At 42.9% G+C, this 16,202-nt stretch overlaps 1 protein-coding gene across 2 annotated transcripts in view; it reads right to left on the bottom strand.

The window, feature by feature from the left end:
* Positions 1–809: 809 nt before the first annotated feature.
* PRDM6 (PR/SET domain 6) overlaps positions 810–16,202 on the bottom strand; it is a 104,758-nt gene continuing 89,365 nt past the window's right edge. For both annotated transcript variants that reach the window (XM_037165540.2, XM_053665271.1), the window contains 2 exons: positions 9,270–9,446; positions 810–2,495 (listed from right to left, as the gene is read on the bottom strand). In XM_037165540.2, the coding sequence (XP_037021435.2) occupies positions 2,381–2,495; positions 9,270–9,446 (292 nt within the window). In that variant the 3' untranslated portion in view covers positions 810–2,380. The remainder of the gene's footprint in view (positions 2,496–9,269; positions 9,447–16,202) is intronic.

Here is a 16,202-nt window from a genome sequence, read left to right as displayed (position 1 = left end):
TGAAAGTTTGGAATCAGCAAGCAAAGCCATGAGAGCGGCAGAGACTATTGTTATGAAAACCTCTCCCGTGCCAGACATCAAGAGCAGAGCGAAGGCTTCCCTTTCTTGCATGGGGAGAAACGAGTGAAAACTGAGTGGGGTGTGCTGCATTCAATTACGAAGTGAGGCAAATGACAGAACTCGTTTTTCTTGCAGAAAAAAATGTATTAGAAATACGCAGGTAAGTCCCTTTTTATTTAAAAAAAGCACAACCAAGTGTTTCAGCCTTATTAGTAAATGGAACAGCTTGCTCATCTGGGTAGCCAATCTGTTACTGTCTTGCAAGTTTGGGGTTGATGTGGCTACATATTCTTTCCACCCTTCCCACTGCCACACATTGTTGGCAAATGTCTCCATTACCTGCAGCAAGGAGCGGTAACATCAGAACACATCCCTGTCTACCAGAAAGAATACTTTCAATCAGCAACATTAAATAGCAGTTTAGATAGCTTCCTACTTGCATGGCAGGCAGCCAATAAGAATTGGGAGAAAGTTCTAGGTGAATAATTGGAGATTGGACATGGGATATCAGAATTAGCCAAGCTCCTCTTTGGGGCCTATAATCATTCATATATAATCATTCATATATATATATATATATATATATATATATATATATATAAAACACAATTAGCGAAGCCCTGTTTTAACCCATTTTGAATGTGGCAGTGATGCTAAGGGATGAGGGAGCAAAATTAACGGTGGGCAGGAATATTCTCCTGAGAACCCAACAGGTGGTCCACGGAACTGAACCAGGCAGTCTCCTTCCTCTCACGGTTAGTTCAGTGGCGTGTCTCATACTTTTGTGGAGGGAAGGCCGTGGGAGGGCTAAAGGATAAGGAGCTCTTGAAAAGGCAATGCTCTGTTACCAGGTGAACAAAAAAATCTACAAAAACAGATTTGCTGCTGTTAAGTAGGCATTCTAGATAAGTTTTATCTACACTGGCCATCAAGGTAGACTCAGTCTCTGACGTGCTGCTGTGACCTAAGGGACGAGAGTGCAGAAGCTGCTGTTTCCTCCTGAAGCTGAATCATTTCATGTAATGTGACCCGATTTTACTGAGCATCACTGCTGAATGACCAAAAGGCTCGCGGAAGTTAAACTCACTGCCCTAGCAATCAACCAAAGGACAGCACAACTGTGAACATAATTCTTTCTTTCAGCGGCTCGGGGCTGAGAGAAGAATATTATCAGAGGCCATAGGAGACGAAAAGGGAATTCCCATTGATAAAATCAGCTGTTCCTGGGCAGCCTGTCCTAACCACAGCCCTCTCCATGGCCCGCTTCTCCACGTTTCCTCGTCTGGGTTACCCTCACCCGTCCCTGCAGAAGTGCTCCTGCACTCAGGAGGGCCTCCCAGGGCTTCACCTGGATGAGGAAGGAAAATGAAACTGCTCACAAGGGGCCTGACACTGGGGCCTGGCGCTATTTTTGCTCACAGAGTCAACACTTGCATGGACACAAAAACAAAATTACTTGAAGCCTAATACCTGATATTTAGCCTCATACCGAAAAACTTTTATTTTGGGTTTGTTTTTTTTAAAGCTAAAATGTTATTGAAAACAAAATTTTCTCGACTAGCTGCTTCGGAACAATATACTGTATTATGAAGCTCTCTCTGTACATTGTAAATGTTTCTGAAACAGGACAAAGTTAAGTCCCCCATGTTTTCCCGTGAATTTTGAAGTTGAAACCAACGTCTTCCACTTCCGAGCTCTTCTGCATCAAGACCAAGCTGTTGGATGGAAGGAGCCACGTGAAAAGTGCATGAGGAGCGAGCACGGAAAGCAGAAACGGAACGCCCCTGGGGCTGAGGATGGCACCGGCTGCGCCAAGGCCCTCGCTTCTGCTTCCGCGTCCCCACGGGGCCACCCGCGCGAGGCCACGCCGAACTGGAACAGCAGGAAGAAGGGCTGTGCAATGGGTCCCCTTGAATCATGCTACTCGAAAAAGGTGCGATGAGAAACAAGTCCCTGTGCATTCGTAGTCACAACTGTGGGCAGAAGAACCCATATGATTTCTCCCTTTGGTATTAAATAAGAGTTTTAAAAAAGCTTTTCAGAAACAAAGCAAATACATGGTGGTACTGGAACTGTTGGCCATCCCAGGTGAGTCGTCCACTGAAATAAGTCTAATCCCTAGTCATAAATAAATAATCTTTCTCCCGGTCTGACTTCCATGCCAGGATCAATAGCTCTTAACATCTTACTTATTTTATTACTGCTTTTGGTTTTCTGGGACTGATTGAAAGTTGCTCAGAGGAAATCTTTGGTTTTGCTTAAGTGTCCGTGACATTTAATCATGACTTTCCTTGCAGTTTAATTCCAACCAGTCAATCAGTTAATCCACTTCGATTGATTCCGGGCTCTCGGTTATTGGCTTGCACTCATTGGGCATCCGCTGATGTCGGCTCAGCTGGGTGGCCTGTGTGAAGCTCCTCTCACACCTCTCGCACCTGGTGGAGGCAAGAGAGAAAATTGAGACCAGGGAGAGGGGCCTGCGGGGTGATGGGCGTCCTCTCATCCTGCCTAATCAGAACAGACACTCCAAAGTGGCTTCAGATTTTCCTGGCTCAAGTGGTTTAATTGGTGGCTCCTTCCAAGGACTGGATGCCTGTGATGGGACAAAGCCCGTCTGATGCAGAACAGAGGGATCTGTCAATAGGCAAGGGGAAGGTGATTTCTCCAGAGAGCCCTGTCCTGCTGCAGCTCTGATCACTGTCAGTTCAAATAGATAAAGAACAAAAAGAGATTTTTAGGAGTGAGCCATCAAAGCGGCAGCTTGTCTGCAGTTTTCTGCTCCGTAACCCGAAAGAGAAATTGATGACAAATAGAATTTCACCTGCTGCTAATTTAAAATCAGGACTCCTGCTCCCCTCAAAACAGCAGCCAAGGAGTGATCATCTCGGAATTCGGAAACCAGAGGAAGCAATGCATTAGTTTGCAGTGACTGTGGAGGGTGGGTGTGGGCAGTTGCTTTTGTGCAAAAGGTTCACTATGGCATCGCAGCCCAACCAAACTCAGGATTGAAACAATGTTTGTGGTTGGGTAGGAGGTCAAAAAATCTGAAATAAACCAATGTTTGTGTGGTTCACGAAGTACACCCTTTCGGAAAGTACAGTGGAAAATCGTCCTTGTGGGCCATAATTAAGGGACAGTGTCTGAGGAGGACAAAACTGGTTTCACACTTTAAGTCTGTCTCCTCTCCTTAACTTAAAAAAAAAAAAAAAGATTGTAATCTAGAAACACTGGCCTGACCTCTCTCCTAGGCAACACATGTTTACTAACTCGATGGCTACTCAATCCACACCACACACACACACACACACACACACACACACACACACACACACACACACACACGGCAGCCAGCGGGCCACAGGGCTTCTCCTTCACCTCCCTGCAGTCGAGGCTGCTGGTAGCACCGGCCACACACCCGTTAGGGCACAGTCACCACCACAGCCATCTCCTAACATCCTCTTTGCAAACCTTTGGAGGGAAAGATATGCAGGAGAGCTGCAGACTAGAGTCTCTTTTAAATAACACAGCCTTTGGTCCTGGGTCCCCACACTATTGGGCATGTGGCAAAATCATCATGGAAAGCTCGTATTGCCCTAGTGTGTCTGCTGTCTTGTTATCAAGTGAGCAGTCGTCTCCTTTTCAGTAAATTATACAAAGTCCCTCGCCGCAGAAATAATTAACTATCAAAATAGAACACACCCACCCACTCTGGAGATCCGAGCACATTTCTGAGTGTTGGGGGCCGGCGTGTGGATACAGCCTTGGATTTTTCAGGGCTCTGTGCCAGCCAAGCGTGTCAGGGTGAAGAAGTTGTGTTTCTTTGATTGTCTTTCAGGGAATATTTTTAGCAGCCTGTTCCACTGTTAAAAACTGCACTGTGATCTTGACAAATGTATAATGTCAGCTTTAATGTATCAGACCTATCAGCTCAATGAAAATAACTCAGAAGTATTGATCAGCTAATGATTTTTGGTGTATTCATTAACGTCCACGGGCAGCTCATCCCCTCTCCGGAGCTCCTGAGGTGCTGATGACATGTTAGTGAATTGCTGATTGTTTATTCGAAAACTGATTAGTTACTGGATTAGAGTGTCAAAATATACTACCTTTCACTGCCTGACAAACTTTCAAATTACTATATTCCTTTTTTCTTTATTTTGAAGCCCTGGAATCAATTTCCACGAAAGCAGAACAGTTTGAATAATTATGAGGAATGACAATTTACCTGGATCACATTTTTGCACTTCTAACCTGTGGTTTAGAATGTAAAGATTTCAAAAGTGGGAAGTTTTGTGCTTCACTGAAGGCAATGTGTCTGTGTATATGCAATATTTAAACATCCAGATTGGACAGAGACATTAAAAAGAGGGTTACATTTTTTTCTCCAGTGTTTGCCTAAACACCTCCCAGCTATTTACTCAGGGGAACATTTGTTGTAATAGTTAGGAAATTGCTATGTCAGATCTCACCATGGCATGAGATCATTACTGAAAACTCATCTCTAGTGCCATCTGCCCCCAAGTGCGAGTAAAAACACATGTATAATGAGGCTACCAGACACATCTCTATGGTACGGGAATTAGAAGAATACAATTTGTATCAATGAGGAAGTAAGGAGAGCTAGATACAAAAATACTTTTTAAATAAAGGAAGGACCTCAGGTTTATGTATATCATCTTTAATTTTAGAAAAATTTCCTTCACAAGTTATTTTCATAGCTTAGTAACACTCACCAGAAGGACAGACTCAATGCAAATACCTAGATGCTAGCAGGCTGGGTCTGGACGTCAGCTGGTTTGGCATTTGACCCTGAACTATGATCCGAGAGGAAGCACTGCGCATGGGCACCTCTAAGCCTGGACTTCATGCAGGGGAGCAGAATGAGGAGGAGAGAGAGATGCAGGAAATGAGAGGGGAGCAAAGAAATGCTCTCACACACAGGGTCCTCTTCATGGTGATGACGTCACAGCCTTGAAGGGAGCATCGCAGGAACAGTGAAGTGGAAAGTCGGCGAAATATTTCAGCAAAGAGAAAGTCCCCAACTTTCTACCAGTTTGGGTGTTTTAATTAGACTTGATTTCCTTTTAGATTTGAGATCATTCTTTACTTACTGTGATGGTTGACTGGATTATAGGACAGGGAGTTTAACAATTACCATCTGAAATTGACAGAGATGCAAAATAAGGTCAAGTTCCGTTCCTTTCTGTGCCTCTACGAGCCGTCAAAAACACTTGGATCAAACTACGCTGCATAGGGCTTCGCACACAGGATGTGCCCCATGCATATTTCCTGACGTGCGTGTTTAATTTGCTGTGATTTTGTACTGAGATTTTGTACTGTGATTTTGTTTTATACTGAGCCAAACGGTCTTAGGGTGCAACGCAGTGATGAGTACTCTCCCTGCCTCTAACAGAAGCAGAGAGCCTCTGGGGTGGCAAGTCCTGCTCTGCCCGCACGCAGGAGCCAGGCATGAAGCAGCGCATGTGGGTCCTCCTGGGCAGAGCACCCGCCCTAGAAATCTTGAAAGATTACGTTTAGTGATAGAGGAGAAAGGATTTCTCATTGCATAGCATAAGTTTTAGACTGCCAGTTTTCTTCTTTTTCTCCTTCCTTCTTTCCCTCCCTCCCTCCTTCCTTCCTTCTCTTAATAAAAGTGCTTGGCCATTGCTGTTACATGAAATGACGTCTTGCTTTTGTTCCATGACTTGCAGTCTCAAGGTACAGCTGAGAGCTGAGACCTTAAATACAATCCTTGATGTGCATTTTCCCCATGTGCTCCTTGACCATGGGAAAGCTAAGTCTATGGCCAAGTCAGTTACTGACAGACCCAGGACCTACCTACAACTTGGGGGATGGAGCTACAGAGTGGGGATTCAGCCCATCAGACTGGAAGGGGAAGCCCGGCATGTAACTGATCTCTTAGTGCCAAATCTTTTCCAACCTTCTCTGGATGGCAACAATCTTGATCTGCCTTGAAAAACCATGTCTCCGCAGGTTTCAGGGGCTGGGAAGATGTGGCAGGCTCAGTCTCGTTTGGCCCATCAGAATTTGGGGATTGAACCATTTGGGGCATCTATCTGGAAGTGGCCCAAGGCTGACAGTTTAGGGTTGTACATCTTTTACAAGACTCTTTTCCTTCTTTGCGACATTGTTTAAGCCAATAGCCATTAGTTGAAGCAGTAAAGTTAACTGTTGTGGTGAAACCCATTTTACTGACTAATCTGCAACAAAAGTTTTTTTGAATGTTTGTCTTATCATCTTGTAAAAGAATATCTTCATAATATTTACAAATGTCCATGGGCTGTAAATAAATCCATGAGCTATGGTTGGAAGATTCCCAAACTCCCTTGGGACAGTTCAATCCTGACCACCCTGTGTACACTGAAGGTTTGGCTTTCCATTTCCTAGAAGATGTTAAAATCTTGCACTTATAAAATAAGCATACACTCGGTTCTAGCCCAGGAATACATATTTGATAGGTTAAAAACAGTCCCCTACAGCACACGGGCAGCCTTAATAAAAGTAGACCCAGAAGAAACTAAAATATGCACATAGCATTTCACCCAACCAGCTCCGGCTGTTTGCTCACTTTGTCCCCATACAAAATTAGGCTTTGGTCACAAAAGCATACTTTTAGAAAGGAGAAAGATAAAATTGCTGAAGCCCTTCAAAATAGTAATCTGATGAATTAAAAGTAAGTTAAAGTGGCAACGCTATTGGAAACGTGACAAAAACAGGGTGTTAAAGGAAAAAAATTGAGTGGAGTCAACAAGGTTACACATAAGTAACACCTTAACATTAATAGAAATCTATTTCCCATTTTGACCCTGAAACCTCTTCAATTAATTACTAAAATCTATTTACACAGCAACAAGGTGAAAATCAATTGGACCCCTGGCACTGCGTCTGGCTGGCTGCCCTCTCGAACACAAGGGCCAGAAGGACTGTCAGTCCTGCATCCCTGTTAAGAATCTCTCTTGCTCACATACCCCCGGGAAAGGTGCCACTGTCAGCTGCCACACCAGAGCAGTGGGGAGGCCAGAACCTGTGAACCCCCTGAGAATCAGGCCCAAGGGCAAGGACAGAGTGCACCTTGCAGGACACAGACACCTGCAATAGGGAAGTCTCGGGGCTGTGCTAGCCCACCTGGCCCTTAGGCCAGTATCTCAGAACCAGAGGTCTATCTCAGACCCAGAGGTCACAGTTGGCTGGCATTAGGACAGGCTCAGTTTTAGAACCCATCTGGTCCCTTTATCCAGATGTCTTTATGCAGTGAACAAGCTGCATGTATGTACCAAGACGAAAATGAAAACTACTTTTATTATTCATATCATAAGTTAAATCACAATGAAAGCCAGTTATGAAGAATGAATACAGGTAACTGATTCACAGGAAGATGAGTGAAGAAGACAGTCTTTCATAAGCTCCCTGCTCTGCTGGCAGAGCAGTGGTGGCAGGACCCAGACTAGCAGGACTCAGCTGACCCCGGCTGAGCCTGGCCGCCACCTGAGCGCCATGGCAACAGCCACGCCCAGAGGTCCAAGGGAAACTCATGGGTAATGAGAGTGTGAGAAGACCTGGCATATACTGAGCAAGGGCATTCGTCTCCTACTGCCTGAATCACTTCCTTTCTTGCTTGATCTTGTCTTATAGAAGGTAGGGCAGACAGTCTATGTATCTGTGCCCTTTTCATTTTCCTTCTGAACCAGGGAAAGCCAGTATGGTAAATGAGTAAAGAGAGATGTTAGAGGGCTGAACAGAAAAGAGTCCATTTCACAGACAATAAAAATAGTTTTGAGACGGCCGTCACACACATCACTTCACATATGCTACCTGGGCTACCAGAATGGCTTCTTCTGTCTATGCCTGGAAAACTCCTACTTATTCTTCAAAACACACCTCAGAAACAAAATAAAACAAAACAGAAACAGACTCATAGACAAAGAGAACAAACTGATGGCTGCCAGAGGGTGGGGTGGGGGGTGCTGGGGAGCTGGGTAAAAAGGTGAAAGGATTAAGAAGTGCACAATGGTAGTTACATAGTAGTCGTGGGGATGTAAAGTACAGCATAGGGAACACGGTCAATAACATTACAATAACTATGTATGGTGCCAGGTGGGCATGGAAAATACGGAGGTGAAACACTTTGTAAAGTATGTGACTAGCTAACCACTATGCTGTACACCTGAAACTAAAACAAAATAATACTGAATGTAAACGGTAATTGAAAAAAAATTAGAAAAAAACCCCCACAGACATCATCTCCCCCAGACGGCACTGATTACTCCACTTCTGTGATAATCTGAGACACTGCACATGCATGTCGTACTGTGTTTCACTTTTTCACCTTAAACCCAACGTGGTAATACTTGTTTATCAGTTGGGCTTCCCCATAAACTATGAGGCCTTCAAAGACTGGGGGGCCTAGTACAAAAGAAAGTGCTCAGTAAATATTTGCTGAATGAATGGACACATACATAAACAAGTGAGTGAGTGAGTGAATAGACCATCCTGCACTATTCAGATGTCCAAACTTTTCATGATTGTGCTGTATCTAGAAACATTCTTTCTTGCTCACCCAAAGCCTTAGGAATTCAGTTCCACCTCTTTCCACATTCCCCGAATCTTCAGCGACTCAGATAAGCCCTGTGTTTGTTTTGGTTTTATTTTTTCACCAACATGGTAATTCTGAGATCCAAAATGCGTATGGAAAAGTTGCAAGTTGGCTGCTATAATTGATTCAAACCTCTTTAATACACAGGAAAGAGGAGAAAAACAGTTCACCAGAATCCTCCAGAGTTTGAGTTCCTCAAGAGATGTCCTGAGCTGTGCCATCCTGCTGATGGTCATTAGGCTTGCTGATAACCATAGATGGTACTCTGAGACCGAGCTCCCAGCTCCAATTCTAGAAACATAGATCCTTAGGAACTAGAAAGAATCTTAAATGACTTACTCCTACTTCTTTATTTTACTGATGAGTAAACAGACCCAGAAAGACTGTCTCCTGTCCAAGGTTGAAGAGCTTGAGCAAGAATCACTGTATAGGTTTCCTGACCTCATTTTCCAAATGCCAGCCACTGAACAAGCAGGTCCTTTACAGCCTGGACGTCAACCTGCCTAGCTAAGCTGGGTAGCACCGATCTGCCCCGTCTGTGGGCTCACGGAAAAAGCTAGAAGGAAAATGAGGTGAAAGGTTAGCCACTACTTACTTGAAGGGCTTTTCTCCAGTGTGGGTTCGGATGTGGTTGTTGAGAGTGGTGGCCCCAGCAAAGGCACGGCCACAGTAGCCGCACTTGAAAGGCCGGTCACTGGAGTGAGTGACCACGTGGTTCCTCAGTTCTGAAGGCTGGGAAAAGGACTGGGAGCAGTGACCACATTGGTAGGGTCTGAAACAAATAAAGAGACTGCCCGGTCATTATTTGCTATGTTAGTCAGTGGACATCAGCATCGCAAGGCAAAAGTCACCACTTTTTGTTGACATTTTCTGTTTTGCATAGTACTTTGGCCACTGGGTTCCCCTTACCTTACTTGTTGCCATAGGAACAAAATTCACAGAACTGCTGAAACATTAATTTCCAAACAATTATTTTTTTTTGGTATTAACTTTACCATTTTAAGAGCCCCTGCTTTCTTGTTTCTATCGCTTCCACCAGGCAAATATTAATGTATTTGGTGGAGCATGAAGAGTACAGACTTAACTAACTGGGATGTTACAAGTCAACAGATACTTGACTCTCATAATTCCATAGCACTTTTAACTTTTCAAAGGGGCTTAAAATCACTTATCTAGTGTAATCTTTACAAAAGTCCTCTGGGGCAGGCAACACAGTCCTTATTATCTATGTCCTTTCAGAAAACTGAGGATAAACTTTCCTCACAGGAAATAAGCTCTTGATGCCAAGGGCAGGGGTGTCCAACCCACAGTCCACAGGCTGCATGAGGCCCAGGATGGCTATGAATGTGGCCCAGCACACAATCAATCGTACATTTACTTAAAACATTACGAGATTTTTGTTTTTGTTAGTGTCTGTGTGTTTAACGTGTGGCCCAAGACAACCCCTCTTCTTCCAGTGTGGCCCAGAGACGCCAAAAGATTAGACACCCCTGTGCACTTGGATCTTCTTCTAGGCGCCAGGTAAACGTGCAGGGGGGGCATGTTTGCATGCAGCGCATGCTGCATGTGTGTTTCAGTAAATGCTAAACTCTCTTGGGATCTGTCCACGGCACGGCCTCAACTTGCAGTTGTCTGATATCACACAGATGAGCAGAGGTATGCACCAGATAGATTTCTTTTTCAAATAAATCCTGACTTCTATTTACTCCCCCCACCAACTAATATTTATCCATTGGATAAACTGGGCCTTGTTCTTTTCAGCTCCCCCGTTTAATCTGGCAGGAAGCGGTGACTTAGAGCAGTACAGAAATGAGGGGATGCCACTGTGCTTGCCGAAGGGTGACTGTGACGCAGAAACAAATGGAAGGAAGTTGTGACAAACACCTGATAATTAGCTGGATTATCAGAGAACATTCTTCTCATCTCAGGAGAATTAAATCAATTTTTGGTTTTCATAAAATAGACGAAAACTCTGCCTCCTCCACAGAAGTTCTTCAGTTTACTTATGCAGAATCTGCTGAGTGATACTGAACCTGGGGTGTTCTCCCTATTTGAAACAATTTCATATCATTCTTTGACAGGGCTCTAATTTGTTTATCAAAATTTTTGTTAGGAAAATTGAGAATCTGTCATGAGGGATATCAACAGCACTCACAAAGCCCTGGTTTGTGGCCCACATGTTTCTGGCTGCATTTAGAAAGCCAGCAGTGAAGGCAGATTTTAATTGTTCACACTTTAACAAATACATAAGCTCCAATGACCAGAAACCAAACTGTAGGGCCAGGAGACAATGGTGACCGAGCATGTACAACAATTCAATTAAGTGCAAAACAAAGTAGACCCTCTCATTTGTCAAGTGAGGTGCTTAATTGTGGCCACTTGCCTCACTGAACACAAATACTACTATTTTACCAGACTTCAGCACACTGAGCACTGATTGTAGAATTTTTTAGCTTGATTAATAGTCCAGGATTGATCAATAACTCAATACTATACAATTTTAATTACTTACATTTACAAATCTATTTAACTGTTCTCAAACAGGTTTCAAAGAAATATATAAGAGTCCTTGATAAGGAGTTTATCAATCTTGACAAATTGCACATGTATTTTATTATAATTATAAAATAACACTTTGAAAGTCATTAAAATTATATATAGATGAAAATGTCCTCCTGCCAAATCTGTTCTTTGTTGTAACTATTAACCTCAAAGAGTTTCTCAAGAAATCACTCTCTTAGGTGTGAATTTTTTTAATGTTATGGGAAGATTATAAATAAAATAATACATTAATACATGCTATATCCACTGACAATAGATTTTTCTAATAGTGAAGGGACCATTAACATTTATTAGCCTCTGGTTATCTATTTTTAATACCTATCACAATAAACAATAAGCCACTAAATAAAACCAATTAATCTTTTCTTTTTTTTTCTAACTCTGCTGTCAAAAGCTGGAGTGATTTATTTCCCATAGTCAGAAGTCCATCCATCCTTTTTTATGCTAACAGTCGCAAAGATTTACACACAGAAGAGCAGCAATGACCACAGAGAAGCTCAGGTTGAATTCTTATATCAAAGTAATACCAGTGAAAGGCAAATAGGATTCTAATACATCACCCTTACCCAGCACCAGCCTGAGAGGGGTTTGCATCCAGTGACCTACGGCACAGCTTGGAAACATTGCAGAATTTAGCTTGAATGAATGAAAAGGTCTGGGACAGGAAAAACACGAGAGGTGAGTCCTTCTTCAGCCTCTGATCCCACTCAGCCGAGGGACTTGGACAAGTCACTCAACTTCGCCGAGTCTACTTTTTCACCTCTCATCTCTCTGGAAGGGGGTTGGCCTGAACTAAATGCTCTGTGGCATCCTGTCATGGTCTCTTCCTGCTTTCAAATGTGTGCTGCCTGAGATCTGTCCAAGACACAGCCTTACAAGTAAGAGCACCAATAATATAATATATGATTTCTGCCTTCCCTCACGTGTGCTAGCCAGTCCCCTGTACATAGAAGGGCTTTCTACGGTTGTGTGTGTGTGAAAGATTTAAACTCATCAGGTACACAGTTGTGAATCAGAGCAGCAAGAAAACCTATTACCAAAATGTAGGACCAAATCTTATCATAGGTGATTTCAAAAACCAAAGTGATTGCTCTTTCTTCTTAGATACCTTGAAGAATAAGATTTTAGACCATAAGGTTACATTCAGCTTTGTAGAGCTGTCTTTATGCAGAATTTAGAACTAAAATGTGTCTTCCACTTGCCACTATAAAAACAGATTGTGTTTCTCAGCCTAGAAATTTATAGAAATTAGCCCTAAAAAACCACAGAAGTTATACAGTGAGTAGACAAGATTCCTTCTTTTCCTGGATTGTCAATATTTCTTCAAAAATGAATAGAAGTAGCCCTGGCTGGTGTAGCTCAGTGGATTGAGCACTGGCCTGTGAAGCAAAAAAAAAAAAAAAAAAAGATCGCAGTTCTATTCCCCATCAGGGCACATGCCTGGGTTGCAGGCCAGTTCCCAGCAGGGGAGGCACCAGAAGCAACCATACATTGATATTTCTCTCCTTCCCTTCCCTTCTAAAGATAAATAAATAAAATAAAATAAATGACTAGAAGCAAATGATCAAAAAGCCATTTTAGCCCTGACCAGTGTGGCTCAGTGGGTTGGGCATTGTCCTGCAAACAGAAGGTCTCTGGTTCAATCCCAGGTCAGGGCACATGCCTAGGTTGTGGGTTTGATCCCCAGTCAGGGCATGTACAAGAGGCAACGAATTGATGTTTCTTTCCCTCTCTTTCTCCTTCCCTTTCTCTAAAAATAAGTAAATAAAATCTTTTTTTTAAGTAATTTTAACATTGATTACATCCTAGAGTTTCATCTAAGGACATGAGAATACATTCAAAACAGAATGAAATCCTCAAACCTGAGAGCAAGGCCTAGAAAACATCATCACTACTGTGGAATCTCAAACATCACAACTTCTTTTGGGACCACTGGCCACGGGAGGTAAGACCCTGCATGCGTGTTCAGTCAGCACACCCTGACACCTCACCTCCCAGTTTACTGCTGGGCGTTGTTGGGGACACAGGACTAACTGTCATTACTCCCTTCTTATTCTGATGACTAACATTCCCACTAACTTTTCAAAGCTCTAGCCAAAAGGTACGATGATGTATCAAACTTTTAGATACCATTGAGTTCACCTCCAAAGTTCTGTCTCCCGTTGCCCAGCCATAGCAGAAGAAGCAGGGGTGGACTCACTGACCCACTAAGAGAGCTGCGTTCAACTTCCCTCCTTCCAGGACCTCACGTCAGTAAACAACTAAATGGGAATCTCCTTCCTAATGCACTTTGATTCTCCCCAAGCCACCATACACAGACAGCACTTTGTTATTCTCAAAACAAATCCAGTGAGTGTTCCTCACACAGGGATAGCAGCTCACAATCAGAAGGAGCTCAAGGCTCTTTTACTACTTGAGATGCCTAGCAGTGTTGTCCAATGGTGTAAATGTTCTATATCTACGTTGTCCAATATGGCAGCCACTTGCACTTGAAATGTGGCTAGGGCTACTGAGAAACTAAAGTCCTTATTTTATTTAATTTTGATTAATTTTAATTTAAACAGCCTCATGTGGCTTACTTCCCACATAAATATCAGACTTCATGGAAAATTACAAGCTGCTCCATAGTCAATAATGAAATAACTAAAACTTGGGTGAAAGACACAGTCTGGGTCAATTGAGTTAGCACACATCCATGCTGTAAGGTTTTAAGCAGAAAGCAGTGAGACGATTTTGTACATCTCCTGGCAATTTCCGTAACTGGCAGCTCCTCTGCCAAAGATTAGTCCAGTAAAATATGCAATTAATTTACTCTGAGTCTGTATTTGGTTTGGTGTACACAGAGGGTAAGAATGAAACATTTAACAAAATTAAGTGGGGTTTGGTTTAAAATATTACTAATATGTCTCTAATTCTTCTCATGGCATGAAAGCCTCCAGGATAAAAGTTGGTGAGTTGGGGCCACATTCTCTCCTTAGGTCACTGTTGGCTGTGTGGAGTGAGGAATGACCTTAGTTCTATGTAAGGAGAAAAAGATTTCACAAATGTGGCAGAAGTGCAGAGCCAAAGGACATGGAAAACATGGAATGCTAGGAAGAAGATAACCTTCACACTTGGGGGCGGGGGGCACTGGAACGCAGGAGCACTGACACATTCCAAAGAAACTATTATGGTGATGGATTATCTCCTGGCTCCTCCCACCAAACAGCACCTTCCAGAATTATCTTCCCCTCTGGTACCAATGCACCCATATACAAACAATGATACTCAAAACACACATGAGAGCAGCTGAGTGAGGTGCACCCAGCAGGCTAAAGGCAAACTTTCCCCGCATGGCACAACCAACCAAAACAGAGAAAACAAAAGGAACAGGATGCACGATGAAGCTAATAAGCATTATAAAGACAACTTGTGCAAAAAATAAAAGAGAATGAGTTCCTTAGTAAATAATCCACTGTGATCGAAGGCTTTGTTTACCTTTTTTCTGGAGCCCCCCCTTCTCCCCCCACCAATGGGACTGTTGAGAGTTTCTGCAGCAGAAAAACAGAAGACAAAAGGGATTTCTAACTCCTGGTTCAAGCAATAGTGAGTCAAACTGCCCCAGGTTAGTTAGTTAGGTCATAAGCTTATGTAAAACCCCAAATGTTTATGAAGTCCCTAAATAAAATCGTGGTTGAACTAGATTCCAACAGCTTCTTCCCTCTGAATTTACTTAGGGGGAAAAAAGTCAGTTGACTGGGGAAAAGGAAGAAGAGATTTGGGGGTTTGTTTAATATTAACAGAACAGAATCAAGAAATAGCAATTCTGTGGCTCTTTGTACCCTTGTGGTGTATTTTTACCTTTCACATTAACTCCTACCTTACTAGGTTGCATGGAACCGTTTTTCTGTGTTCACTGTAAATAATGCGATGGGTTTTTTTAATAAGAAAAGGTGATGCTGGCAACCCTGGATTTCCGTGGATCTCTTTTCTTTATATCAAGACGTAGATTTTGTGATGGTCCCTCACATGAAAAAGCTCACAAATGTAGACACACACAGTCTCTTTCATGAAGGTTCAAATGTCTTAGGTTTCATGGCCAAATATTCTAGTCTGTTGAGTGAAAAATCTTTTGGACCCAAGATTCAGGGGGCTGTTTCAAATTTGGATCTGTTTGAAACTCTAACCTGTTTACCTTCCGACTTTGTCTTCTGTGTCTCCCTTTCTTGCCTCTGGTTCTAGCAAGATTTTCCTATCAAAATAAAAGTGTTTGAGTTTTTCAAAATCAAAGGGCAATGGTTTCTGACTGTGAGCGCTAAGCTTTTTCACTGTATAGGCCTGAACAGGCACAAACTGCTGGAGACGGACAGCCACGTGATTTATGCTTCCTCACTAAAGAAAATACGTATGTTCAGCAGTTGCCATTCTTTGCATGGACGAGAAAAGGCTCCAGATTTTGCAACCATCGTGCATAAATGTGATGTTCCATTTTAGTTTTGTATTTTTCTCTTATTTAGCACCCACGTAGTTAAGAACTATGGAGAGAATCTTTTACTTCCAAACTTGCTGGTGCACAGAGAACATTCTAGCTTCTGGAACTGAGAGGAATTATTCCAGTCCTATCTGCTAAAAGCAAAGCATGTCTCTAGAATGAAACTAGTGGGTCAGCGTGACTGGGCATCTCCTAGTTTCCTTTTGTCTCCAATAATATTCTCCGAAGTAATGGAGTAATTCAAGTATCTCCTCATCATTACTAAGAAACATTGTACTTTTTCACTTTGCCTATGAAGGGACTAATTTTTTTGAAGTCTAAATTTTAACTTATTTATGGTGACGGTGACCACCTCCCATGTCCCCCAGAAAGCACAGAAAGGGAGGAGCAGGAACCCGCACTTCAGTAGCTGGATCCCTCTCTGACTGTCTATGCAGAAGTCCAGCACCCGGGACTCGGCTCACCCAGAAAGGGAAGGTCTGGCCACACCTCCTC

Source organism: Artibeus jamaicensis, unplaced genomic scaffold (assembly GCF_021234435.1).
Source record: "Artibeus jamaicensis isolate MK-2021 breed Jamaican fruit bat unplaced genomic scaffold, CSHL_Jam_final contig_402, whole genome shotgun sequence".
Lineage (NCBI taxonomy): Eukaryota > Metazoa > Chordata > Mammalia > Chiroptera > Phyllostomidae > Artibeus > Artibeus jamaicensis.
The sequence above is the reverse complement of the archived record's forward strand: the minus strand, read 5'-3'. Positions and strand labels throughout refer to the sequence as shown.